This window comes from Hemiscyllium ocellatum, chromosome 9 (assembly GCF_020745735.1).
Source record: "Hemiscyllium ocellatum isolate sHemOce1 chromosome 9, sHemOce1.pat.X.cur, whole genome shotgun sequence".
NCBI lineage: Eukaryota > Metazoa > Chordata > Chondrichthyes > Orectolobiformes > Hemiscylliidae > Hemiscyllium > Hemiscyllium ocellatum.
Genome location: NC_083409.1, coordinates 32,236,196 through 32,262,545, shown reverse-complemented (window position 1 = coordinate 32,262,545; position 26,350 = coordinate 32,236,196). Strand labels below are relative to the sequence as shown.

Below are 26,350 nucleotides of genomic sequence, written 5' to 3'. Positions count from 1 at the left end.
TTACCAAAAGGGGCTGTGTTCTGTTGATGAAGTCAGCTGCATGATAATAGGCTGCTCTGAACACATTGTGTAAACTTGTATTGCACCTTGCACCTAGGGGAATGTTGTCAAAGCTGACTGTGGAATTGAGCTTCTCAAGGAGGAATGAGATTATACCACAGGCACAGGGAAGGGCTTTTGCCCGAAACGTCGATTTCTCTGCTCATTGGATGCTGCCTGAACTGCTGTGCTCTTCCAGCACCGCTGATCCAGAATACAGCAAAGATAGCACATTGAATCATTGGTCACAGTTCCAAAGAACCTGTGTGGTCAATATCAGAAACAAAACATCTCCTTAATAACATGAGCAGTCAGCACTTGCATCACAAACAAATGCCAATTTAGCATAGCTTCCTGCATGCTCCAATGTATCAAGGGCTAACGAGGAGGACAATGTAATATCTCTGTATGGACTTTTGATAAAAACAAATATTGTGATGTATGCAGCATGAATCAAGTTGCACAACTAGATTAGGAGATTTGAAGTGCAGAAGGATGACTGAAACCATATCTGCTCGACCCAATCACCGCTCACCCAAGAAAGGCAGAAAGATATGAGTGTTATGGATCTATTTGTTAAACTATAAATAGATTTGGTTGCAGCTTATGGTTCAAGAACACCAAAAGCTGCTACAACTACTCTGAGGTTCTGTGCACGCCTTCCTGCGTGCCAATGCATTGACTTTTGGCCTCCTCTTGATTAAGAAGAGATGTTGCATGTATCCAGGTAGGTAGAAAGTGAGGGTGCTAAGAGGATGAGCTTAAAGCTCTAAGGCATAAGATGGGTGCCTGCCCCCATGCACAAACTGGCTCTAGGATGACTTTGAAATGAAAGGTGTTGCATGATTGAAGTGGTGAACTGTATCACAAGTGAGCTGGAATCAATGCGTCACTGATACCAACATCATTGGGCAAAGGATGCATGCGTTTACTGTCCTTGCAGCATGCCCTGAGATACAGGGAGGCCCAGAAGAGGAACTGGCAAACTGCATCTGCCAAGTACCTGCCCAGGCTTTCACTTTAGGAATTTTTGGTATCTAATGTCTCTCCACTGCCTGGGAAAATTGCAAGCTACAGATAAATGAGACATAATGAGGTAATAATGAATTATAAATGCATGTAAATGGGACTGTCCTCTCACTAGGGAGAATCTTGACTCACAAATAAAACCTTAGCTGGAATTTCAAAACTACTTTTCTCAATGTTGTAAATCTTATTTTTCCACACTCGCCACATTCCCTGACTAACTCGCCACTGCCTGTGTCACCGATTGTGAACATTTATGGATGCCTTCAGTAATGAGTAGCCCCCGAAAGTAGAAATGTCCTTGACCTTACCATTTTATTTTAATTTCTGTGGTTTTTCTTTGTTTTGAACTAGTTTGCGTAGTATGTTTTCAAAGAAATGTTCACATTCACCCAATGGTTTTAAATTTAATCCTACCAAAATTCCTTTTCCTTGAGCTCACAGATACCTCTATAACCAAGGAAACATGCAGGGTAATTAATTGTTCCCAATTTTACTGTTTGCTTTCATTTCTTGAATTGTGTTTTTTTTTTATTTTTATTCTCAGTTTAGGTGAATCATGTCTTTATTTGAGTGGAAAATGCTTGATCTTTTAACTGCTCCAATGCTCTGTCGACATATCTCAAATGTGCCATATTTTGTATAATTGATGTCGGTTAATGTAAGAGATCAATATTTCTTTGGGCAGATAACCATTCAGACCATGTGACTGATGTCTTCAAGCTTCATATGATCTCTCATGTCCTGCACTCTTCAGAAAACTGCAGGAGGCCAAAATGCCCCTTTTTTTTGATTTGATCTACTTTTTTCACCAAAGTGCTCAAGCTGATCGTGTGTCATTCACTTGCTCAAGCTTAGCACTGTTAGCAACAGGGAGCCGAGTGTTGCAATCCTTAGGCTTTCTCAGTTGGGCTGCTGCAGGTTGTGTAACTGAGTTTAGTACAGCTGAAGCAAAAACATGTAGGTAAAAAACTGGACTCTGTTATGGGAAGTGATAAGAGACAAATTAGAATATGATTAGGCAGAGTCAACATGACTATCACATTTGACAAATCTGTTGGAGTCTTTTTTTGAGAGTAGCGTGGTACAGCAGGAGGAACCTGTGAGCGTAGTGTACTTGTATATGTGGAAGGCATTGAATAAGTTTAGGACTTACTGCCTTTAGAATAAAAAAGAATATGATTTGATCTTACACAAGAAAAAATAAATAGCTTATTTTCAAGATGGCAATTTGTAAAGTGTGAAATGTCACCAGGATCAATCCATTTGATTACCTGAATGACTGAATATAGTAGATCAAATTTGCAGACTCTTCATATTTAGATGAAAAAGTAAGCCATGAGCAGAACACAGAGGGTGTAAATGGATTTAGTTAGGGTAAGTGATCAGGCAAGATGGTGGCACATGATGTATAATATGGGAAAATATGGAATTATCCACCTTGTTAGTGATAATAGAAAAGCAGAATTTTTTTTAAGTACTGTAAAAGACTGGTAAATGCTGGTGTTCAGAGAAACTCGTACTCGAGTATTCATGTACATGGTTCATGGAAAGTTAATGTGCAGAAACGTCAAACAATTATAGAGGCAAATTGTATGTGTTGGAGGGAGAGTGATGTCAAGGATGAGTCTCAAGTTTTGTGTCCCAGCAGCACAAGCTGATTTTTATTTAAAACTCTTTATTATGCAGTGTGGGAGAGGTTCCTGAAACAGTGTCCATTGAACAATGTAATGCTCCCAATCAAGTACTGCATTTTTATACATGTCAGGTTACAATAATTACTTACAATGTTGGTGTCATTGTTAACTAGGTCCCCCCAGTCTTTCCATCCAATCCTGTAAATGCCCAATCAGTGATAGACATTTCAATGGGAAGCCCTAGGTCCTCTCGGTATGTTACTAGATATTTTTATCACTAGTCCTTGGGACTTTACAATGGATGCTGTATTTATTCACATTCTAATATCCTGACAATTTTACTCCTTCCTGCATGTTTGTCAGCTGTATCACTTTAATTGCCAATAAATTGGATATTTACTTACCACTAAGAGCTCTTCCAAATTCCCTACTAACCTTATTACAAATGACTCAAAAGGATGCAAATTTCTCCCAACTGTTCTAAAATTTGTCATCTCCATCCCAATATCAGGGAGGTCAAACAAACACAGTCTCTCTACTTTGCAACTGCAAGTTGGTCCAAGACTGATGTTTCATTCTTGGGCGTCTTCCCCACCTCCCACCCCCAGACTGTCATTGGTCTTCAAGTGCCTTTCACATGAGTTTCCCCACCAGATAACACCATACTCTAACTCCATTGGTAAGGATGAATTGCAACCACTTTCACAGCATTCTGCATATTGAGCTCTGAAGCCACAATTGTTTATTTTCCATGTTGTACAACCTCCTTTGTCCTCTTCGAGGTTGTCTGTTTCATTGCTCCATTTTCTCCCATGACTGAGAGGGCCTTTTTTTACTGCCTATGGTTGGCTGTTCATAAAAATTCAACTAAATCCTGACATGGATGCTGGTAGGTTTACATTTTTAGTTTCACACTGCTTATGCATATGTTTAATATGTAATAACAATTACCCAAAAAGTCTAAATTATTGTGGGATCATATTTTTCCTTCGGTTTCTGCAAAGCTACAAACTTTGGGTTGGTTGGAGTAAGAGAAGCGATTTAGTTGGAAGAACCTATTTGCTGTTGTTTCGAACAGTGGGGGCTGCTGGAATTTTAAATGCATAGAATATTTGCAAGGCTTGGCAGGGTAGATGCTGACCGTCCGTTTCCTCCAGCTGAAGAGTTTTTAGAATGAGAGGTGATACCCTCATTTTAGAGAGTTGCCATCTTGGACTGAAATATGGAGAATATTCTTCATAGAGTCATAGAATCATGCAGCATGAAAACAGACCCTTCAGTCCAGCTCACCTGAGCCGACCATGGATATCTTTAAACTGGCTAATCCCATTTGGCAGAATTTAGACCATATCTCCCTCAACCCTTCCTATTCATATACACATCCAGATGTTTTTAAAATGTTGTCATTTTACCAGCCTCCTCAACCACATCTGGCAGCTCGTTCCATACACTCACTATCCTCTGTTTAAAAAGGTTACCTCTCAGATCCTTTTAAATCTTTCCTCCTTTACCTTAAATCTATACCCTCTACTTTTGGACTCCCTTACCCTAGGACAAAGACCATGGCTATTCACCCTATCCACGTCCCTCATGATTTTATAAAATCTCTTATAAGGTTATTCCTTATCCTCTGATGCTCCAAAGCAAAAAAAGACCGGACGATTTAATCTCTCCCTGTAGCTCAACCCCTCCAACCTCGGCAAGATCCTTGTAAATATTTTCTGAATCCTTTCAAATTTAACTTTATTTTTCTTATACCTGAGAGACCAGAATTGAATGCCTCACCAATGTCCTCTACAGCCGCAACAATTTCAATACTCCATGCGCTGACGAATGAAGGCAAGCATGGTAAACACAATCTTCACCCTGTCTACCCACGACTCCACTTTCGAGGAACTATGCAACTGTACCCCTAAGTCTCTTAGTCGGCAACACTCCCCAGTGCCCTACCATTAACTGTAGAAGTCCTGTTCTGGATTGCCTTACCAAAATGTAACACATGACATTTATCATAATTAAACTCCATTTTACACTCCTTGGTGCATCATTTGGATGATTGTGGACCTTCAGAGTTGTCTGCCCCTGAGAGTCACTGGTTGCTCAATGTTGAACATACTGATGAATTGAATCTATAGATGTGTAAACAAAACAGGAATCCAGGCTTGGGGGTGGGGAGAGCAGTATAGTGATCAAGTTGAGTTCATGCTTTTCTGTATTAGATGGCCACATACATACCACCAACCCAAAAGAGAATCATATTTATTTTAGTGCAGAAGCTGAGAAATTCAACCAATACTTGAGAAGTTACCTGAACAATTGCTGAAAAAGTAATTCAAGCAAATGTGGGCTTCTTGGCACACTCTCCTCGAACAAATACACACATTGGATTGGCTTTTGAACCTTGTTTAAATATTTCAGTCATTTCCAGATATGTATATTCTGGGGAAAATGGTCTACTTCTGGCCTACTCCATTGAGTTTGCGTTTAAGCAGATTGATCGTGTTGTAACAATACTATAGCTTTGAGAGGTCTATTTAGTCCTTTTTTTAAGAAAAGAAAAGTTAAGACAGAGTGCAGTGATGTCTGTTGAAAACTCAAATTCAACAACTTTCAAGGCCTTGGGGGTTTTATTTTTGCAAGTGGGAACAATAAAAGAAGCCTGAATGGTAGGAGTGAAGAACAGAACCAGGATTGTTAGTTCTTTTAGTTTTTCAGTAGTAGCAGTTATTACTGGGTCTGTTGCAGCAGTACATCTCTCCCTGCTAAACGCTGAGTTCTCTTGATGTCTTTTCTCTTGGATTTCTGGAGTTGCATGTGAAACTATGTTTTCTGTCTTTATCTTTTGCTCAGGGTGTGTTTATGGGATGTTACTGTATTGGAACAGTCAATTGGTAATAGTTACTGAATCTATTATTCTGTTGAGTTTTGAAATTGAGTTACAGCTAAGCCAATTCTTTTATTAGCGAGTTTTGAGAAGATTTGTAGTTCAGGTTGAGGTTCTGGATGTAGGTTTGCTCGCTAAGCCTAGAAGTTCATTTCCATACGTTTCCTCACCTTACTAGGTAGCATCTTCTGTGGGCCTCAGACAAAGCAGTGTACATGATTCCTATTTTCTATTTATATGTTTGGGTTTCTTTGGGTTGGTGATGTTATTTCCTGTGGTGAAGTCATTTCCTGTTCTTTTTCTCAGGGGGTGGTAGATGGAGTCTAACTCGGCGTGTTTGCTGATAGAGTTCCGGTTGGAATGCCAAGCTTCCTGGGAATTCTGAGTCAAACCGCTTGGCATCATGGTCGCCCACAAACCCACCAACACACTAAAACAGCAACAAATGAGCTTGAAAGACCCTCTACAGACAACAAGCAAAACTAATGTCTTTTACAAAATACCACGCAAGGACTGTAACAAACACTACATTGGACAAACAGCAGAAAACTAGGCACCAGGATACATGAACACCAACTAGTTACAAATCAACATGGCCCTCTCTCACTAGTTTCCTCACACACAGTTAAGGAAGGACACCACTTTGACTGGGGCAATACATCCAACTTAGGACAAGCCAAACACAGACTCGCAAGAGAATTCCCAGAAGCGTGGCATTCCAACCTGGAACTTGATCAACAAACACACCGAGTTAGACTCCATCCTCCACCCCCTGAGAAAAAGAACAGGAAATGATTTCACCACAGGAAATAACATCACCAACCCAAAGAAACCCAAACATATAAATAGAAAACAGGAATCATGTACACTGCTTTGTCTGAGGCCCACAGAAGATGTTACCTAGTCAGGTGAGGAAACGTATGGAAATGAACCTCCCAGCTTAGCGAGCAAATCTACATCCAGAATTCTTTATTTTTCCTTTTGTATTTTAAGTATAGTATATGAAGAAGTTGATGCGTTTTCCCTAGCTTGACCAGTGGAGTTGTATCTAGAATGCACCACCTTACATTTATCTTCAAAACAAGAAAAAGTTAGGGTCGAGGCTACCTTAACTGATTTTGCAGGGGGGGGGTTGGTTTGGTCTGGTCCGTGACGGTATTTGAAAATTGGGCATGGGAACCTATTTCCTGAGCTCACTGTTTGTTCTCTTGGCCTCCATTGACACATAGAGTTAAGTTACCATATAAATCTATCTGGTTTTGATTTGTGGAATTGTTCATGAAGGTTTATTTGAAGTAGCATTGCAATGGTGGGGGAGGTGGGGGGAGGGGGGTCGGTAATGCATGTTACAGATCAGACAGGTCCAAGGATGGAAATTAATTCAAAGATGGTAAAATAAGAGGAGTAAGCAGGGGCAGGTGAGGAGGAAGATTGGACGAAGATGGAATAAGAGAGTAGAACAGAGGGAGGATAAGAGGCCAGAGATGAACAAGTAGATAAAGATGGATTTTAAACAAGGAAATGTTCTTAATAGGATTGGAGTGGCAGATGGGCAGGTCTGTAGTCTTCATCACCGGTCATCAAATATTCAAACATCTTCCAGAAAATGCATCCACTTTCGATACGGCTGAATGTGAATTTTAAACATACTTGTGACCAAAGAAATGGATGATGATGATAAATTATATCTGTGTCACCAGGACAGTGGATGACTATCTTAAATGGCAGTTATGCAGCAATTGGCTTCTGTGTGAATTTGACAGACTAACCAAACTAATTAATGGTCAATTAATTGAAAATACTTCAATTCAGTGAATCAGGGTCAATATATAGGATGATGATTTAGCCTTGGGAGGAAAGACATTGACATTTCAAATTGAATTTGACCTGTTTGATTTGTAGATTCATAAGATATAGGAACAGAATTTGGGGATTTGGCCTGTCAAGTCTGTGCCTCCACTTGGTCATGGCTGATATGCTCCTCAACCCCCATTTCCTGCCTTCTCCCCATAACCCTTCAACCCATTACCAATTAAAAAATCTGTCTGACTCCTCCTTAAATTTAATCACTGTCCCAGCAACCACCGAATTCTACAGATTCACACCCACTTTGGGAGAAGTTGCTTCTCCTCAACTGTTTTAAAATTGCTAACACATCCTAAGACTATGACCTTTTCTCTTCGAATGCCCCACATGTGGAAGCATCCGATTCCATGTCTATTTTATCCACACCTTTCATCGCCTTGAATACCTCCATTTAATCTCCCCTCATTTGTCTAAATTCCTGAGTATATAGGCCTAAACTATTCAATTTCTCTTCATACAACAAACCCATCATCTCTGGGATCAATCTAGTGAATCTCCTCTGAACTGTGTCCAACATTCCTCAACTAAGAAGACCAAAACTGTGCATAATACTTTCCAGGTGTGGTCTCTCCAGTGTCTTTTGTATAGTTGTAATGACACTTCCTTATATTCTATTCCTCCAGCTATGAGTAGATGTCATACTAGTTTGCAAGCACAGCTAATGAAACAGATCACATGCAGAGGGCAGCATGGTGACACAGTGGTTAGCACTGTTGCCTCACAGCGCCGGAGACCTGGGTTCAATTCCCGCCCCAGGCAACTGACTGTGTGGAGTTTGCACATTCTCCCCATGTCTGCGTAGGTTTCCTCCAGGTGCTCCGGTTTCCTATCACAGTCCAAAAAAAATGTGCAGGTTAGGTGAATTGGCCATGCTAAATTTCCTGTAGTGTTAGGTGAAGGGGTAAATGTAGGGGAATGGGTCTGAGAAGGTTGTGCTTCAGCGGGTCGGTGTGGACTTGTTGGGCCAAAGGGCCTGTTTCCACTCTAAGTAATCTAATCTCATTGAAAAAGATCTTAACACTCCTGGCAAGACATGCTGTATCACTGACAGATAACTTCAGCCCAATGCCTAAATTGTGCTAATTTACAGAATCATGTCCTACTTGAAGGAAAGGGAAAAATGAAACATGTACTGGAATGACTTGACAAAATGTTTACAGGTCATCAAAGGAGAGGACTTGGTTGATTCAAGTCACCTCTTCCCGATTATTATATACAACATGTGTCCGACATCACAAATGGTAAAGGGCTGGCTTATTCCAAAAAAATCATGTCCAGATCATCAGCATCTCAAGTGTCACTTCTCATTGATGTTAGCAGAAAAGTGTATGTGTTTTGAGCTACTATTCCACATGTTCATACAACAGCATTAGTGAGAGTGAAGTGGCTTGAAACATCAAAGACTAAGTGATCATAATAATTTTGCATGTGACTGTGAATCGTGATAAATGGTTGGTCAAGGTAGAATTAGCAACCAGCAGCATACTGTGAAAAATGTACCAGTATGTGACAGTCGAATAAATGGTCTTCCAAGTTAGACCAAGAGTGCATCTGGTGCTATTGAACTAAGGAACTCCCATTGATTTGTTGACAACTGTATTACAGGCACAACTGAAGCAATTATCTCAGTTGATACAGTAATATTTTTTGCATCTTACCAATTAAGTCGGGTTCATTTCCCGACTCAGGCGACTGACTGTGTGGAGTTTGCACGTTCTCCCCGTGTCTGCGTGGGTTTCCTCCGGGTGCTCCGGTTTCCTCCCACAGTCACAAAGATGTGCGGGTCAGGTGAATTGGCCAAGCTAAATTGCCCGTAGTGTTAGGTAGGGGGTAAGTGTAGGGGTATGGGTGGGTTGCGCTTCGGCGGGTCGGTGTGTGGACTTGTTGGGCCGAAGGGCCTGTTTCCACACTGTAAGTCTAATCTAAAAAAAAACATCCGGGTTTTTCTTTTGAGAAGAAACTATGATTCCGTGGAATAGCTTCGGATCATCGATAGCTTGCCATGTTGAAAATTTTACTCTGAAAAATATAGAAAACTGCATAGATTGAACAATCGGAGAAAAATTGATTCTACTATGTCCTGCAGCATTCCAGCCACCCCGTGCAGAGAAAGCAATGCTGAAAACTCCGGGTTGTTCTTCGTGGAGAAGTGTAAGCATCCCCTGGGAATCTGTATCTTTTGCTTGTTGTCCATGATGTCCATTGCAACTGCTCAGAAATTACTGCAGTGAATTCAAAAGCTAACACTTTGGCTGTTGACATTCCAGTGAAGCTCCTAACAAAATGGGGTTTGCCAGAGACACTCATAGCAGACAGTGTACTGCAGTTTGTTCCCAGTCGGTTCTCAACATTCCTAACAAACTCAGGAATTCATTAGCACTTGAGCAACTGGGTGATGATGTTGAATGCTTCAATAGGATAGAGCAGGCATATTCTACCTCTCTCATAAATTCAGCCAAGACTCTTGAATTGGGCCAGTCAAACCTCTGATAAGTAGCACACCACTGACCAGTCATCGCTACCCTGGAGTGAGAAAGTCAGCAGGAAAGCAGGATAAATTGCAAAAACAACAAGGTAAAATAACAATGTACCTTGATGAGCAAATATGTGCAAAGAAGCATGATTTAAAGTTGGGAAATATATTTACATGAAATTGTGACCAGAAACCTGGACACCAAATATGATCAGGTGGCTGATCAGTACCAATGCTTACTATTGGCTGCCAACATGAAGGGGAATCCAAGGCGTGTGAGAGCAAGCAGACCAGCATGTTTTGGGTTCAGTGATAATGAGAACTGGTTTTGTTTTCCGATGATTGACTGTGATTTTGATCACCCACCACAGCATCTTAATCATGCAGAACTATGTCCTCGAACTTGTAAATCTCGGTATCATCATCGAAGATTTTCTTAGCTCAAAGCATTCTCCAGCAATTTGCTTTTCTTTCCATATCTCAAAACCTGATTTAGTTAAAACTTGGTTAAAACTGACAAGTTAACTTCTAAGTACTGACTCGGTGTTCGTTGTTTAAGATGGTGTTCCGCGATCTTTGCTTTTACAGTTGGAAGAAGGGTGTAGTCAGTATGTAGCCAGTTTGTAATTTATGCTCTGTGCATTTGAAAATTAAACCCAGTTTTAGACTTGGAGCAAAGTAAGTAAAACAGTAGAAAATGTGCAAAACCTGATGTGAAGCATGGAGCAGACATTTTAAAACACTGTAAATCAAACCTGTAATGCCTGTAGAAAGAAACTTGTTGTCCCTCCTTGGACCTGCGAAATACAATGTGCAACAATGTTGCATTTGCAGTATCACAAATAAAGGATAATTATTTCTGAAAGTTGTGGGCATTCATCCTTTTTTAAAATATAAAAAGGCGTTGCTTAAATAGCTCCTGATCTTCTCCAGCCACTGTATGTAGTCTCAGTGCTGATATTTTGATTCCTGAGGTACAGCAAGATTCTATTCCAGATCCTATGTAAATGGTCTTTACGGAAAATAATCCAATTTATACCTGTTTTATATCCTACTTCATCCTCCCTGGAGTTCTTTCCAGAGTTCCAAAGTTTACATTTCTAAATGCTTGTGTGTCTGTCTTGTTAATTTTGGCTTCAGTATGTTTTTGATGTTAAATTTATCTCTATATTCATTATTAGAAATCAGGTTGATTATTGAGAAACTTAAGTAATCGGGATTATTTGAATTACACTGTCCAGTTTAGCCGTATGAAACTTCCTCCACAGCTTTTAAATTATGGTATGATTCTAGGTCAAACTCAGAGTAGTAGGGGTATGGAATGCTTTGCCTGCATCGGTAGTAGATTCGCCAAGTTTAAGTGCATTTAAGTCATCATTGGACAGGCAAATGGATGTACATGGAATAGTGTTGGTGGGATGGGCTTCAGATTAGTATGACAGGGTGGTGCAACATCGAGGGCCGAAGGGCCTGTACTGCACTGTAATGTTCTATGTTCTAAACTATTTCCAGCACGCCATAGGTCCTGGTGATAGGATCAAATGCAGAACCTGAGCCAATTCAGGTGGAGATGGGTCCACACTGACAGTTTTACCAGGATGTAAAGACAGCAGCCTGCCTCTCTGAGGTGGCAGAAGATGTCAATGATAAGGTTGAAAGAAAGAGAGAACACCTCCGTATTGAAATATCTCTGGAGAAATTGCTGGAAATCACATAGGTCCCCTCATGATGGAGTGGAATTATCTCTCACTGGTACAATCCCCGATGGCCTGTTGCAGTGGCTGTCAATCAGCCAACTGTTTGAATTGTGTGGCTGCCTCGATTATGGGTGCAGTTCCCACCCTTAGGGTTATCTTTGTTATGAGGAACATGATGAGCTTACTTCCCAATTGGACATTACTGTTCGTCATGGCCTGTCTCGAGAGAGATGATAAAAAGACAGCCCTCTATGTCTCCCCTGCATAAGCATGACCCCTCCTAATTTTGATTTGCGGTTGTTTAAGCAGAAACTGAGAAGGCTACACATTTGGGTAACATAAGATTAGGGAGATGTTGGTTCATACACCTCATCTGCACAACCCTGTTCAATTCAGCAAAAGGTTTGGCTGGGAAATGTCCCAATAGCCACCAGCAGGAACTTGTGAATTGGTCCCCAACATTGTTTACTGGAAAACCATTTGCCTGCATTGAAGAGGAGACTGAACGTGAACTCAAAACTGGGAGTTGTTTGTCAACTTTGAGAATTTCTTTGGCTTCTCTGTGTGACATCATGCTTATTTACAAGAGAGTGGATGAATCAGAACAACTGGAAGAGAGAAATCACAGGAGAAAAGTGAGGGGTGATCATGATGTATTATCAAATGAACTGAAGCACATAATACTTGGGACAGTAAATGAGGTAACTGCTGTAGCTAATTAAGATTGTTAATAGCTAATTAATCACTCTTTCTTGTATCTTAACAAAAGCTAAGGAGAGAAAACAAGAAAGGTGGAAAACCGAAAGTGAGTTACCTTTATCAGAGTATCAGGAAAGAGGGCGCAGGGGGAGAACATAAAACATGTAAAGTTGAATTTGCTAACCCGAACCCTATTAAACTTGGAATTGTCATTTGCGAAAGTCACACACAGGCATGCTTGAATCATATTTTTGTCACTGCCTTTGTAAAAATCGCATAAAGGGAGCTGAAGTAAACAAAATTTGGAGATGCTGGTGTTGGACTGAGGTGTACAAAGTTAAATATCACATCACACCAGATCATAGTCAAACAGGTTTAATTGGAAGCACTAGCTGTTGGAGCACTGCTCCTTCATCAGGAGCAAAATGACCATATAAACTAATCAATTTGGTTTTCTTTACAAACAATCTTTTTCATCCATATTTTCTCCCTCTTGAAGCATGTGTCTCGGATTAAAAGATTTTGGTAACTTTGTCTTCAGTCTGAGTATAAACAATTTAAATTCTAACCAGAACCAACAAAGTAAGGACCCAAAACACTTCAGGCTGGCTTTCTATGTTCTGCTCTCCATAAACCTGAGGTTGTATACAACTCTGCTGTCCATGTCTAAATATTCACTAAATTTCATTCAAAGCTTGTACGAAGATTTGTTGCTTGTTGTAGTGGTTCTGTTCACCGAGCTGAAAGTTTTTGTTGCAAACGTTTCGTCCCCTGGCTAGGAGACATCATCAGTGCTCTGGAGCCTCCTGCGAAGTGCTTCTTTGATGTTTCTTCCGGTATTTATAGTGGTCTGTCCTTGCCGCTTCCGGGTGTCAGTTTCAGCTGTCCGCTGTAGTGATTGGCATATTGGGTCCAGGTCGATGTGTCTGTTGATGGAGTTTGTGGATGAATGCCATGCCTCTAGGAATTCCCTGGCTGTTCTCTGTCTGGCTTGCCCTATGACAGTAGTGTTTTCCCAGTCGAATTCATGTTGCTTGTTGTCTGAGTGTGTGGCTACTAGGGATAGCTGGTCGTGTCGTTTCGTGGCTAGTTGGTGTTCATGTATGCGGATTGTTAGCTGTCTTCCTGTTTGTCCTATATAGTGTTTTGTGCAGTCCTTGCATGGTATTTTATAAACTACATTAGTTTTGCTCATGTTGGGTATTGGCTCCTTTGTTCTAGTAAGTTGTTGTCCGAGTGTGGCTGTTGGTTTGTGTGCCGTTATGAGTCCTAAGGGTCACAGTAGTCTGGCTGTCAGTTCTGAAACGCTCCTGATGTATGGTAGTGTGGCTAGTCCTTTTGGTTGTGGCATGTCCTCGTTCCGTGGTCTATCTCTTAGGCATCTGTTGATAAAGTTGCGCGGGTATCCGTTTTTGGCGAATACCTTGTATAGGTGTTCCTCTTCCTCTTTTCGCAGTTCTGGTGTACTGCAGTGTGTTGTAGCTCTTTTGAATAGTGTCCTGATGCAGCTTCGTTTGTGTGTGTTGGGGTGGTTACTTTCATAGTTTAGGACTTGGTCTGTGTGTGTTGTTTTCCTGTGTACCCTTGTGGTGAATTCTCCATTCGGTGTTCTCTGTACTATCACGTCTAGGAATGGGAGTTGGCTATCCTTTTCTTCTTCTCTCGTGAATCGGATGCCTGTGAGTGTGGCGTTGATGATCCGGTGTGTTTTTTCTATTTCCGTGTTGTTGATGATTACGAAAGCGTCATCGACATATCTGACCCAGAGTTTGGGTTGAATTTGTGGTAGGGCTGTTTGTTCTAACCTTTGCATAACTGCCTCTGCTATGAGTCCCGAGATTGGTGATCCCATGGGTGTTCCGTTGATTTGTTCGTATATCTGATTGTTGAATGTAAAGTGTGTAGTGAGGCATAAGTCCAGTAGTTTAAGTATGCCGTCTTTGTTGATAGGTTCCGCCTCCTGTTTTCTGTTATGTATGTCCAGTAGGTTGGCTATTGTTTCTCTGGCTAGGGTTTTGTCAATCGAAGTGAACAGTGCCGTCACGTCGAATGAGATCATGGTTTCTTCTTTGTCTATGTGTGTATTCCTGATGATGTCCAAGAATTCCTGTGTTGATTGTATGGAGTGTTTGGATCCGCTGACCAGGTGTTTCAGTTTCTGTTGTAGTTCTTTGGCCAGTTTGTATGCTGGTGTCCCTGGTAGTGATACTATGGGTCTGAGTGGGATGTCTGGTTTGTGTACTTTGGGTAGTCCATAGAATCTGGGGGTGTTGTTGCTTTCTGGTTTCATTCTTCGTAGGTCTGCTTTGGTTATCTGTCCGTTTTTTTGTAGATTCCTTAGAGTGTTATTTATTCTATTGGTGAGTTGTGGTGTGGGGTCCGAATCCTTCATTTGGTAGGTGTTGGTGTCTGCTAGTAGGTGTTGTGCTTTTTTGATGTAGTCTGATTTATCTAGGATGACAGTCATTCTGCCTTTATCTGCTGGTAGTATGATTATGTTCTTATCATTTCTTCGTGCTTTCAGTGCTTCCCTCTCCTTGGTGTTGAGGTTACGTGTTTGTCTTTTTCTTATCATCATAGGTACGACCGTTTGTCTCACTGTTTGTTGTGTCTCTTCAGTCAGTCCATTGTTCCTGAGTGTGCATTCTAGTGCTGCTAGGAAGTCTGCTGTCTTGGCGTCCCTGTGGTTGTAGTTGAGTCCCTTGGTCAGTATAGTTCTTTCCATGTCTGTGAGCTGTCTGTGGGAGAGGTTTTTAACCCAGGTGTGTGTTGTAGTGTCCTCTTTTTTGTGTGTTAGTTTGGCCAGTTTTTCTTTTAGTGCCGTTTTTTTGCGATGTGTTGTCCTGTTCTGTCCTATAGTGTCAGCCTGTTCTATGGTCCGGGTCCATTCATGATTAGCGGTCTTTGAAGTTAACGACTTTTGGCGCGCAATTTCTTGTTTGTATTTGTGCAGTCGGTTGTGAGCGTCTGTGATCATTACTTGGATCATCCTGAGTCCGTTCTGCTTGCCTGTTTCCCAGGCTTGTGGATTATTGACTGGTGGTCTGTACCTGACACATTGTGGAAGGATTTGATTCTTTCGGCATTCGTGTAGAAACCGGAGTTGTTCATATGCTGCCACACTACCATACATCAGGAGCGTTATAGAACTGACAGCCAGACTACTGCGACCCCTAGGACTCATAACGGCACACAAACCAACAGCCACGCTCAGACAACAACTTACTAGAACAAAGGAGCCAATACCCAACATGAGCAAAACTAATGTAGTTTATAAAATACCATGCAAGGACTGCACAAAACACTATATAGGACAAACAGGAAGACAGCTAACAATCCGCATACATGAACACTAACTAGCCACGAAACGACACGACCAGCTATCCCTAGTAGTCACACACTCAGACAACAAGCAACATGAATTCGACTGGGAAAACACTACTATCATAGGGCAAGCCAGACAGAGAACAGCCAGGGAATTCCTAGAGGCATGGCATTCATCCACAAACTCCATCAACAGACACATCGACCTGGACCCAATATACCAATCACTACAGCGGACAGCTGAAACTGACACCCGGAAGCGGCAAGGACAGACCACTATAAATGCCGGAAGAAACAACAAAGAAGCGCTTCGCAGGAGGCTCCAGAGCACTGATGATGTCTCCTAGCCAGGGGACGAAACGTTTGCAAAAAAAACTTTCAGCTCGGTGAACAGAACCACTACAAATTTCATTCAGCTGTTGCCCTGTGTTTGCTACTGTCTACTAATTTATGATTATCCAACCTCATTTTTTTTTTAAAAAGCCTCATTCTTGTTTTCACATTGTCTCATGGCTTTGCCTTTCCTAACTTTAAAATATCCTCAGTACTCCAAGATTCGTGTGTTCCCCTGACTGCGCCCTCTTCACAGTTTCACCTTTTGTAAATTCTAGCCACTATGACATGAAACTCTGCAAATTCTACCATAAATCTCTCTTAATCTCGTCCTGCTTTGATTAGCTTCCTGAAAAGCTAACTCCTGACCAAACTTTTGGTCACCTGCCCTAATAAATTGAGTGGTTCGGTGTCAAAATATTGGTTGATAGCACTCCTGGAGTATATTGCTACATTAAAAATGATGTAGAAATATGTATACCTCCTGTATAGATAAAAACAAAATACCTGTGGAGGCTGGAAATCAGAAATAAAAAACAGAAATTGCTGGAGAAATTCCACAGGTTTGACAGTATCTGTGGAGAGAGAAGCCGAGTTAACATTTCTCATCCAATCTGGCTCCTCTTCAGAATTCAATTCTGTCTTTCTGTTTCTCTCTGTGCAAATACTGTTAGACCTTCTGAGGTTCTGCCTTCAATATAAATGTTTAAAAGTCATCATTTTTTATTTCCGATTGACACGATGGGTGAAATTTTAACTCCTTTATGACACTTCCAATAAAGCATATTGCAAGGTGGACCCAAATTGAATGATTTTAGTCAATTTATTTTAATATTAAACTTTATTGTTTTGTTTGTTTGATTTTTCACAATGATTGATGTAATGGCCAATGATCCCTTAGACCTAGTTATAGTGTGTATGGAACTGACTAACTTTGATTTCAAGAGCTCAGCCCTCATGTGCCTCATTTCAAATACATTTAAACTGATCCTTCAAACTTCACTTTGTCCTATTTTGACTTTTGTTATGACATGGTGGTGAACCCCTCTGTTACTTAAACCAAATATCCAGAAAAACTCACCTCTTGTAATCCATTAAAATATGAGTGACAGAGAACTCCCCAAATGCCACTGTTTAAAGAAAATAACATAAATTCATTTTTTAATTCTAAAAGTGAAAATTAAACAACAACTATTCACAACTCTAAGTCCCCCTTCCTCTTAACTGCTTATTACCTGTCTCCAACTCTATAACAATATATTGTTCCAATAAAACTTATTAAAATTACATCAACTTAATTTCAAAACCACACAGTGGCTGTCATCTTTGGTGTCTTTCTTTTTCCAGTTGAAGATCTCCCCGGGTTGTCTTCTTTCTTTTTACTGTGAAGATGTTTCATTTGTAAAGGTTCCTTTGAGAAAGAGTTTCTTAATTTCTTGGCTCTTGATGGCAGTTGCTCTGGCTGAGTTTCAAAATGCCTGCCTTTTTATATCCCCAACATCAGATTATGTCATTGGTTCCATGTTGGCAAAACAATAAATTCAAATTTGATTCGGGGTTTTAGTATCCTGGGGAATAATTGAAACTGATTTTTAAATTTGAGTTTTGTCAAAACAACAACCAGCTCAGGTATCTATTTCACAGGCAAATGTTATATATTTTCAATTTTTCAGTACACTCTGAGACTGTTCTTGTAAACTGTCAGTGCAGGACAGTATTCACTCTCCTAAAGATACAGTACACGCCTTCAACATCTTAACACTTTGCATCATACTTGTATTTTTCACTCCTTAATGAATTCTTTTGTGGCAAAAATGCTTGTTTTTGACAGATGGATAGTTATTATCTAAAATTCCACAAATAAACTCCATGGGCAGAGTCTTATAAGTAACTGAATGATGGGATCTGTGCCAGGATGTGTGATATAATCAGTTGACATCGAGATTATATTGCTATGGTTGCCCCCTTTGCTGAGGGTTCCAGGGAACAGTTTTGTTCTCAATTGACCGTCTTTATTTATTGTTAAACATCTTTTGGGTTGCAATCTTACCAAATGTGCTATACTAACTAGCTATTGGGAAAACTAGACAGAAATCAGAGCAGGTGCTCTGTGAGTTCTGCTTATTGTTTCATGTTACAACTTGTTTGTATTAATCCTGGTTCTCAATTGAATTCACCTTTTGTTTCATAATATTCTCTCTCCTCTTTATTCAGAAAGCTCTGGTTCAGTTCCCTCCCTTTCCCTACTATTGGGATATACCTAGTCAGGAACTCAAGTGCCTCTTTCTTCCAAATCATCCTCAGGTTTTTGCATTCAGTCTTTGCTTCCATTTCATCCTGGCTACATAATCATTCATCCCATTGAATTAGCCCTCTTCCGATTGCTTTTCCCTGTCGGTGTTTGGAATCTAACGAGATGATAATCACTGTCCCAGAAACGCTAGCTCCACTTGGCAATTTTTCACTGAATCCAGCAATTTCTCTTAGTTGGACTGAGAAATTACCAGTAAAGAAATTTCTCCTCATCTATTCCAGGAATTACTTCTCTTTCTCCCCATCCCCCACCCGCACCCCCAACCCTTTCCTGAACATTATCCTCTTCATTTTTTGGTAAATTGAAGTTCCCCGACATCATCACTGTATAGTTCTTGCACATCTTTGTAACTTTCCTGCAGATTTGCTCCTCTTGACTCTGTCTCAATATTTGGAGGTCACTCAAATACTCTTAGTCCAATAATTGTTCCCTTTTTATTGCTCAAATAAATTGAAGAACATCTGCTATTACATAGATACAATGTCCTCCTTAATTTGTACTGCCACCACCTCTCCCTACCTTTCCTTTGTGTCTATGAATCATAAATGTTTAGACGTCACAAATTTTAAGTGGTGTTTCTGTCATTGCTAGTGTAATGTATTTGTATATGGCTATTTGTACTTATAACTTCTTAACCTTACCACCATTTGGGCATTAAGATTATCAGCTTATCTCAGGATGCTTCATTACCCTTCCCACTTACTCCTATCTAGCTTTGTACTACTTCCTTCATGAATCTTATTTCTCTTTTCTACTTCTTTATGCTGGTGCACATACCCTTACCAATTTAGTTTAAGCTCTTACTAACCACAATCGTGAATATCCCACACTGCCATAGGTCCCAGTTGTGTTGAGGTTCCTGGTCATCTTGAATAGGCACCTCCTTCATAAAAATTAGTCTCAACATCCCAAGAATCTGAAGTACTGCCTTTTGCACCTTATCTCAAGCCAGGCTTTGACCTTCCCATAAAGATAAAGATTTATATTTATACTTCTCTTTACACTTTACAATGAATAGTGATTTATTGTCACTGGTGTTAATGAAAATATTTATGAAAGTGTGAGATACATTTTGAAGTGTAGTCACTGTTAGAAATTGGAAATGCAACAGCCAGTATGCACCCAACACACTTCCAAAAACAGCAATGTGTTCATGACTAGAGAGTAAGATTTTTTTTTGTAAGCACCCACTTCACAACTGCACAGGAGTATCAGCCTTGATTCCAGTACTCAAGCTGGAGTGTGCTGTGAACCCAGAATCTTGAGACGCTGAGATGTTCCAAGTTCAACCACAGCAGATACATCTTTTCTAAGCTTGATAGCTAATGGTGCTGGGGTAACCCAGAAATTATTACTTCATAGTGTGATTTTTGTTTTAGCTTTCTCTTGATATCCTTGGAGCCTGACAGTAAGACTTGCCCTCTCTAAGTTGTTGACAGTGACTTGTATGATAACTTCTGACTCACTCATTTCCAGATGCAGAATATTGTGCATGCTCTCTGTTGTGCCCTTCATCCTGTGTGTGAAACAAGATGATAACCACTGAAAGACTTGCCAATTTATGTAACTAGGGCATCTCTGAGAATAGCTACAGTGCTGTGCTGTGCAGTCCTGTGCTGTGCAGTCCCCTGCCCATTGTTCCAAAGGTCTTTACTGTATACCTTGAAGACTTGATAATTCTGATGAGATTAGCACCTATCCCAAAGTTTCCTGTACATCCTGCTATTTCTGAATAATGACCCATCTATTCTCCATACCTCCCTTGTCCTGCACAGTGGCCAGCTGTCGTAATGTACGATCCAGGAGACACTCAGCCTCACTTACTCTTCACTGTTTCACCAATTGGGAAACCACGACCACGTGATCAAATAACTGGAGACACACTCTAAACGGGTAGTTTCCCCCAAGACATATGGAAGGTGTTGAAGTTCTAACGTGGTACAGGAGCTGTAAGCAAAAGGCCTCTGTTCCAGATGACTGATCTGAAACAAAATCTGCTCCCTCTTTAAGAATTTAGTTAGTTTAAGCTATTCATTTTAAATAATGTCCCCAGACTTCAATTGTCACTACCTCCCGGTCTCTCTGTTGGACCCTTTTTTTTTATTTTATAAAGTACTCAATCAGCATCTCATTGCTCATTTAAAGAATCCTTAGAATGGAGTATCTGCAATATATTTGATATGGACCACCCTTCCTTTGTAATTTATTTATGTTACTTGCAAATGGCTTGATGGTGAAAGCATAATTAAAGATCTCTCAGAATTTATCCCTTGTGGTTACTCAATGTGATAAACTGTACAGTCAGCTGGGGAAGACAATTTTCCACACCTTTTAACAAACAATTCCGAGAAGTTTCCATTCCTAGTTAAACCAATTAGACCAGAATAATACGCATAATATACTATATTTATTTTGTACTTAATTTCTTGGTTCATTGTACCATTTCTTGCTGTTGAGTGCCCCTTGCAGGTGGACACTACTTTACCACTGCAGGTATTGGCAAATTTTCCATTCGCATAGCCAATTCTTTATTCGCTTTCACTGCAGCTGGAGAGAATATTCTGCTGTGAAGAAAAAGCAGAAAGCTGTGTCACATCATTTTGCACAGGAAAACACTAAATCTGAAAACTAACTGAAATACTGAGAGATTGTGGGTTTGAGGAAATGTACAAGGATTTTTCATTTTCTGATCCCATTCAGGTGGTTAAGACTCTTAACTATTCTACAGACAAGCATTCTGATGGGGTGGGGGGTGGAGGAGCTTAATTGTCTTTATCTTTCTTTTTGTTACTTCTTTAAGACTGCATTGTGCATCTGACAGAATACTAATGAACCCAATACCAGAACATTGCTCATGACCAGGACAATCCCTGCTTGAAAGACCCTCAAATATGAATGCTCAAAGGTTTTAAATAAAATTGTTAAAAGGTTCAGGTTTAAAAATCTCCAAAGAGCTTGCTTTAAAGAAAAAGTTGAAAGAAATTGAACACTCAAGTTAAAGCCTTGGCTGGGATGCTCCAGGGAACTGCTCTCCCGCGCATCCCCTCCAATTCTAGCTTTTCCAAATGTGACGGATCTGTCATGCAGTGGAAGTGCCCAAAAAGCAAACTATCAAAAGAATTTCCTGAAGGACAGAAAGAGGCATCTCTACTGCATGCACAGAGATTTTGTTTGCATGAATGGTTTGGGTTGAATTATAATTGAGACAATTAGACTGCTTCTTGAGTTAAATGAATATAAAGTATTTTTTTTGTTGCTTGTTATTTCATAGATTGCTCACTCAATTCCCACACCAGCTGAGATCACCATGAAAGTCCCATCTTCTCAATTTCTCCACTCATCTCAGGGTGGTGACCCTAAAGTTAACCTATCACCTGTGGACTGAAAACCGAGCAGCTCTATGGTCTTTTGGGACTGTGGTGACTTTGCCTTAATATCGTCTTTAACTCTATTAACATTAAACAGATAATGATAAGGATCAATCAACTATTATTAAATCCACACTTTGATTTATCTTGGTCACAAACCTTTAGCTGAATGTGCAACCTACTTGATCGGTGCCCCATCCATCTCCTTAAATATTTCTCCTCCAACACAGTGGCAGCAGTGAGGACAAGCAGCAAGATGCGCTGCAGCAACTCATCAAACCTTTGTATTCTAACACTGAGGGCAACAGGTAGATGAGAACACTACTGTCTATGAGGTCCCCTTCAAATCACACACCACCCTGACTTGCAAGTGTACTTTTTTTTTGTACTGTCATGATGCCAAATGCCTTAACTCCCATTTGCAGAAGTTGAAGAAGCCAGTTCACCGGCACCTTTCCAAGAACAATACTGGCCATACTGGCCTTGATGATAATGTTTACTTCCCATGAAAATGTCCTACAGGGTGACTGCTGTTGAATGGCAGGTGACTAATTAGTTGCTGCATAATTTACTTTGAGCAACGCTTTCTCCCCAGCCTTACCACTGCAGGCTAAAGTTTGACAGCTTAATTTATGAAGAAGCTTGCTCCTGAACCTCACCCGGTTAACCTTCCAGGTAATGTGTGTGTCGATGACATAGAAACATAACCATGTTTTGCTGTTGGACACTGTGGTCAAATTGCTTGCAGGTCATCATCCTCTGGTTTTACACATGAAGGCTGGTTCCACCGCTATACGTCCAGGGCACTGGTCCCCACCAGTATAAGCTGTGTGCTAATTGTTATCTATAGCATTCAAACGGCTGCAAAATTGTCAAAATGCATTGAATTGGTGAGTAACAATACTCTATTTGTACCTTGAACCAGGTACTTGGCATCAGAAGCTATTGGATAGATGCGCTTGGAGCTGCCTTTTTATATGTCATTTCAAGCCAGGTCTTAAGTATTATGGGTGAAATGCACTCGATACATTTGTTGAATTATAGTTTTCTGGAATTAGTGCTCTTTGGTGCCAAAGAGGGCATTTAAAATCATGCAATACCTTTGTGTTTACATACTCATATGTGTAAACCTTAAATGGTAAGAATTAGTCAGCTCTAAACCATTTCCCTTCTCACTTGAAGATGCAGAATTTAAAATAAGTAGAGAGTGGTAGGGGCATGGAATGCGCTCCCTGTGGGAGTGGCAGAGTCAGAATCATTGGTGACCTTTAAGTGGCAATTGGATAGGTACATGGATAGGTGCTTAAGCTAGGACAAATGTTCGGCACAACATCGTGAGCTCAAGGGCCTGTTCTGTGCTGTATTGTTCTATGTTCTATTCTGACCAGATTAGTTTGATATGAAAGGACTCCTGGTTGGGTAGCAGTTCACACAGAGACAATGGATTCAAAGTGGCTGTGGAAGAGCTTTGTATGGTTTTATTTTCCAGTTTGTCTTAGATTAGGTATGTCTATACTGTATTTACTGTTTGTGTTTTAATATCTGTTGGCTAACTTTGCATGTTCATTGTTTTTTTCTAAATAATCTTTTTGGTTTATTTTGTAACAGAAGTCATTTAATCCCAAGTGAAAACTTTCTATTTTAATTTCAGATCTCCAGCAACAACAGTACTTTTCATTTGTGAAATGCCTTTGTAACAGCTGTCAGAATTACTTTGAGATAATTCACATTATTAATTGCTTTATCATGACATACAAGAATTGTCATAGCTGTTGTACTGTATGCACGACAAGACTTACAAGCAATATGCTGAGTGATCTTTGTTTGCTTCCTGTTGAGCTCCCTTACTGTCTCAATCTCCATTTGCTTGTTGATGACATTGCAAGTCAGCTTTCGACATGGTTCAATGAAGAATGTTCACCATGAGTCTCTTGCTATTGTGTCACAAAATGTTTGAAGTCCATCTGAACCACTAGGATAAGCTGATGGAGTGGGTTAATATTTCATCAGAAAGATCAGACCTTTCATGGTCCAAAGGTCCAAATGTACAGTACAATAATGGATTATCAAATCCAATGAGTAAATCAGTTACTGGTGCAGGTCTAATGGACCAAAGGGCTTTCTCTGTACTGTAGACCTCCTCGACTCTAAGTCCTGGAAGAATGCACTGGAACATAATGAGGCAAGCAGATATTGGCTCATACAAACATGAATGTTGACATCATCCTTGGACAATCTCGAGATTACCACTTGCCCAGTTTTGAATGGACTTACCAAAACTCTGTAAAATGGAAACTAGATATTCAAAGTCTGTTCTTCACATAGCTTTGCTATGAATTTTTTTTATCAGCTACAAAAGAACCCTCAAAATCAAATCCGTAGTTTTGCAGTGACTTAGCAACTTTTCTGTCTGAGCTTGTTTTTACTAGAATCCATCTACATTAGTCAATGACATTTGTGATGCCAATGCTGACTGGGAATTAGTAGTGAATTAATTAATTGTAAATTGTGAACGCTGCTTTTTTTACTCCCAATCTAACAAGGTTAAAATACAGGAAATGGTCACTGCAGAAAGGTTGGTAAGGAAAAAGAGTGTTGAGTGAAATTTGCATGTATGTTGTTTGGATCATTGCATTGGATATACTGTATATGGATATCACTAACTACAACATGGTGTTTTATTGCTGTTCTCTAAGATAAATCTATGAAGCTACTGCAAATACATCAGTTTATTTAAATGCGATTATCTTAAAAATGACATCAAATGACTATAATCTATTTTGAAGAATTTGCTCCCCACACCCCCCACACACACAGTCCAGATACCCAATGTAAATAGAGCGATAACAATGCTGTGCTTTGGTATCCTGGGGATTTGAGAATTTGTTTTTGCTGTCGTGCTTTCTGCTATTTAAATAAAGCTCATTATGGCAAAGCGTTTTTTTTCATTTGAAATAAATTGAGAAATAACTGGCTTTTAATTTTTATTCTTACATAGTCCCTGGCCATACACAATGTTTCAGCGTGGTTTTGATCTGGTGATGGGAGAACAGCCATCAGACAGAATTTTCAGGTAAATCCACTCTTAATGTATTAATACCTAGTGTGTTTGTTGACTGCTGCAGGCTCTCTTGCAAATGCAAATATCTAGCATGTAACGATTAAACAAACCAATGATATCTCATGCTTCGCCTTTGTAAAATGAGATTACCTATGTTTCAGAAGATTCTGAATAGGCAAGATTTTTAAATCATTCCCTGTGTGAGCTCACTTTCTCTGTCAGTGAAAGATGTTCATATCACTGCGAAGTACACATGTGTTGGGTTTAATTTCACAGTCAGCAGCCAGGAATTGCTCATCATGAACTTTGTCAAAGATTAGATTACTTACAGTGTGGAAACAGGCCCTTCGGCCCAACAAATCCACACTGACCCACCGAAGCAAATCCCACCCAGACCCATACCCCTACATTTACCCCTTCACCTAACACTGCGGGCAATTTAGCATGGCCAATTCACCTAACCTGCACATTTTTGGAATGTGGGAGGAAACTGGAGCACCCGAAGGAAACCCACGCAGACAATGGGAGAATGTGCAAACTCCACACAGTCGCCTGAGGCGGGAATTGAACCCGGGTCTCTGGTGCTGTGAGGCAGCAGTGCTAACCACTGTGCCACCATGCCACACAAATTTAGCCTTCAAAGGCCTAATGATTTTTGGGGCACAGATTTCCCCTTTGCTGACCGTAGTTTAGATTTGGCACCGAGTCAAGGGAATCCCTGGGCATCTGGCACTAGTGATGTCATCAAGCAGTGCAACAACCAATCATATTACCAGATTGTCAACCAGGAAGTGTAAAACACAGAATTATTTCACTTTGAAAGGAGGTGAAATGGATCAGTGTATATTTGATTGTGACTGAAGCTAAAATGTATTAATCTTTTGAAAAGGAATTTGTACGATTTTGTGTAACAGATACATTTCACATTCAGCAAATATAATGTTTGCGAGTTTTGACAAAATATGTAGCTCAGGTTGAAGTTCTGGATGTAGGTTTGCTTGCTGAGCTGGAAGGTTCATTTTTAGACGTTTCATCACCATACAGGTAACATCCTCAGTGAGCCTCCAGATGAAGCATTGCTGATGATTCCTGCTTTCCTGCTTCACAGGAAATGACATCACCAACCCAAAGAAACATATAAATAGAAAGCAGGAATCAGAAGCAATGCTTCATCGGAGACTCCACTGAAGATGTTACCTATTATGGTGACAAAATATCTGAAAATGAACCTTCCAGCTCAATGAGCCAACCTATATTCTATATAATGTTTCTTTTTATTATTGAGCTAGCAGCTCTGACAGACAAGGAGGGTGGCAAACCCAGTAGTTGCCACCAGGGAAATCCTGCTATTTGCTCATGTGGGCTTCATATAGTTTTGGTCATGGTGATGGGACTACCTAGTTTTTTGGAAAACTTCGCTCATATCATAACAGTGAAAGTTCTCCTCAGTTCAGTAATTCCTACTATGCATTCTGGTGATGCCTCGACTGTGCATCTCTGAAATGCAGAGAATCACTGCTGACAACTTTTGAATTAATGCGTTCAGTTGCACATCTTCAGACCCCAGAAGATACTGTCAGTTTCAGGAGAGTAATGAAGACAAACACTGATTGATGACCGCACTTGTGA

At 40.3% G+C, this 26,350-nt stretch overlaps 1 protein-coding gene across 1 annotated transcript in view; it reads left to right on the top strand.

The window, feature by feature from the left end:
* The window catches only part of astn1 (astrotactin 1), a 2,216,244-nt gene that overhangs the window by 1,105,570 nt on the left and 1,084,324 nt on the right, over positions 1-26,350 (top strand). Inside the window, exon 9 of the mRNA XM_060829548.1 lies at positions 24,659-24,733. Coding sequence (XP_060685531.1) covers positions 24,659-24,733 — 75 coding nt within the window. The remainder of the gene's footprint in view (positions 1-24,658; positions 24,734-26,350) is intronic.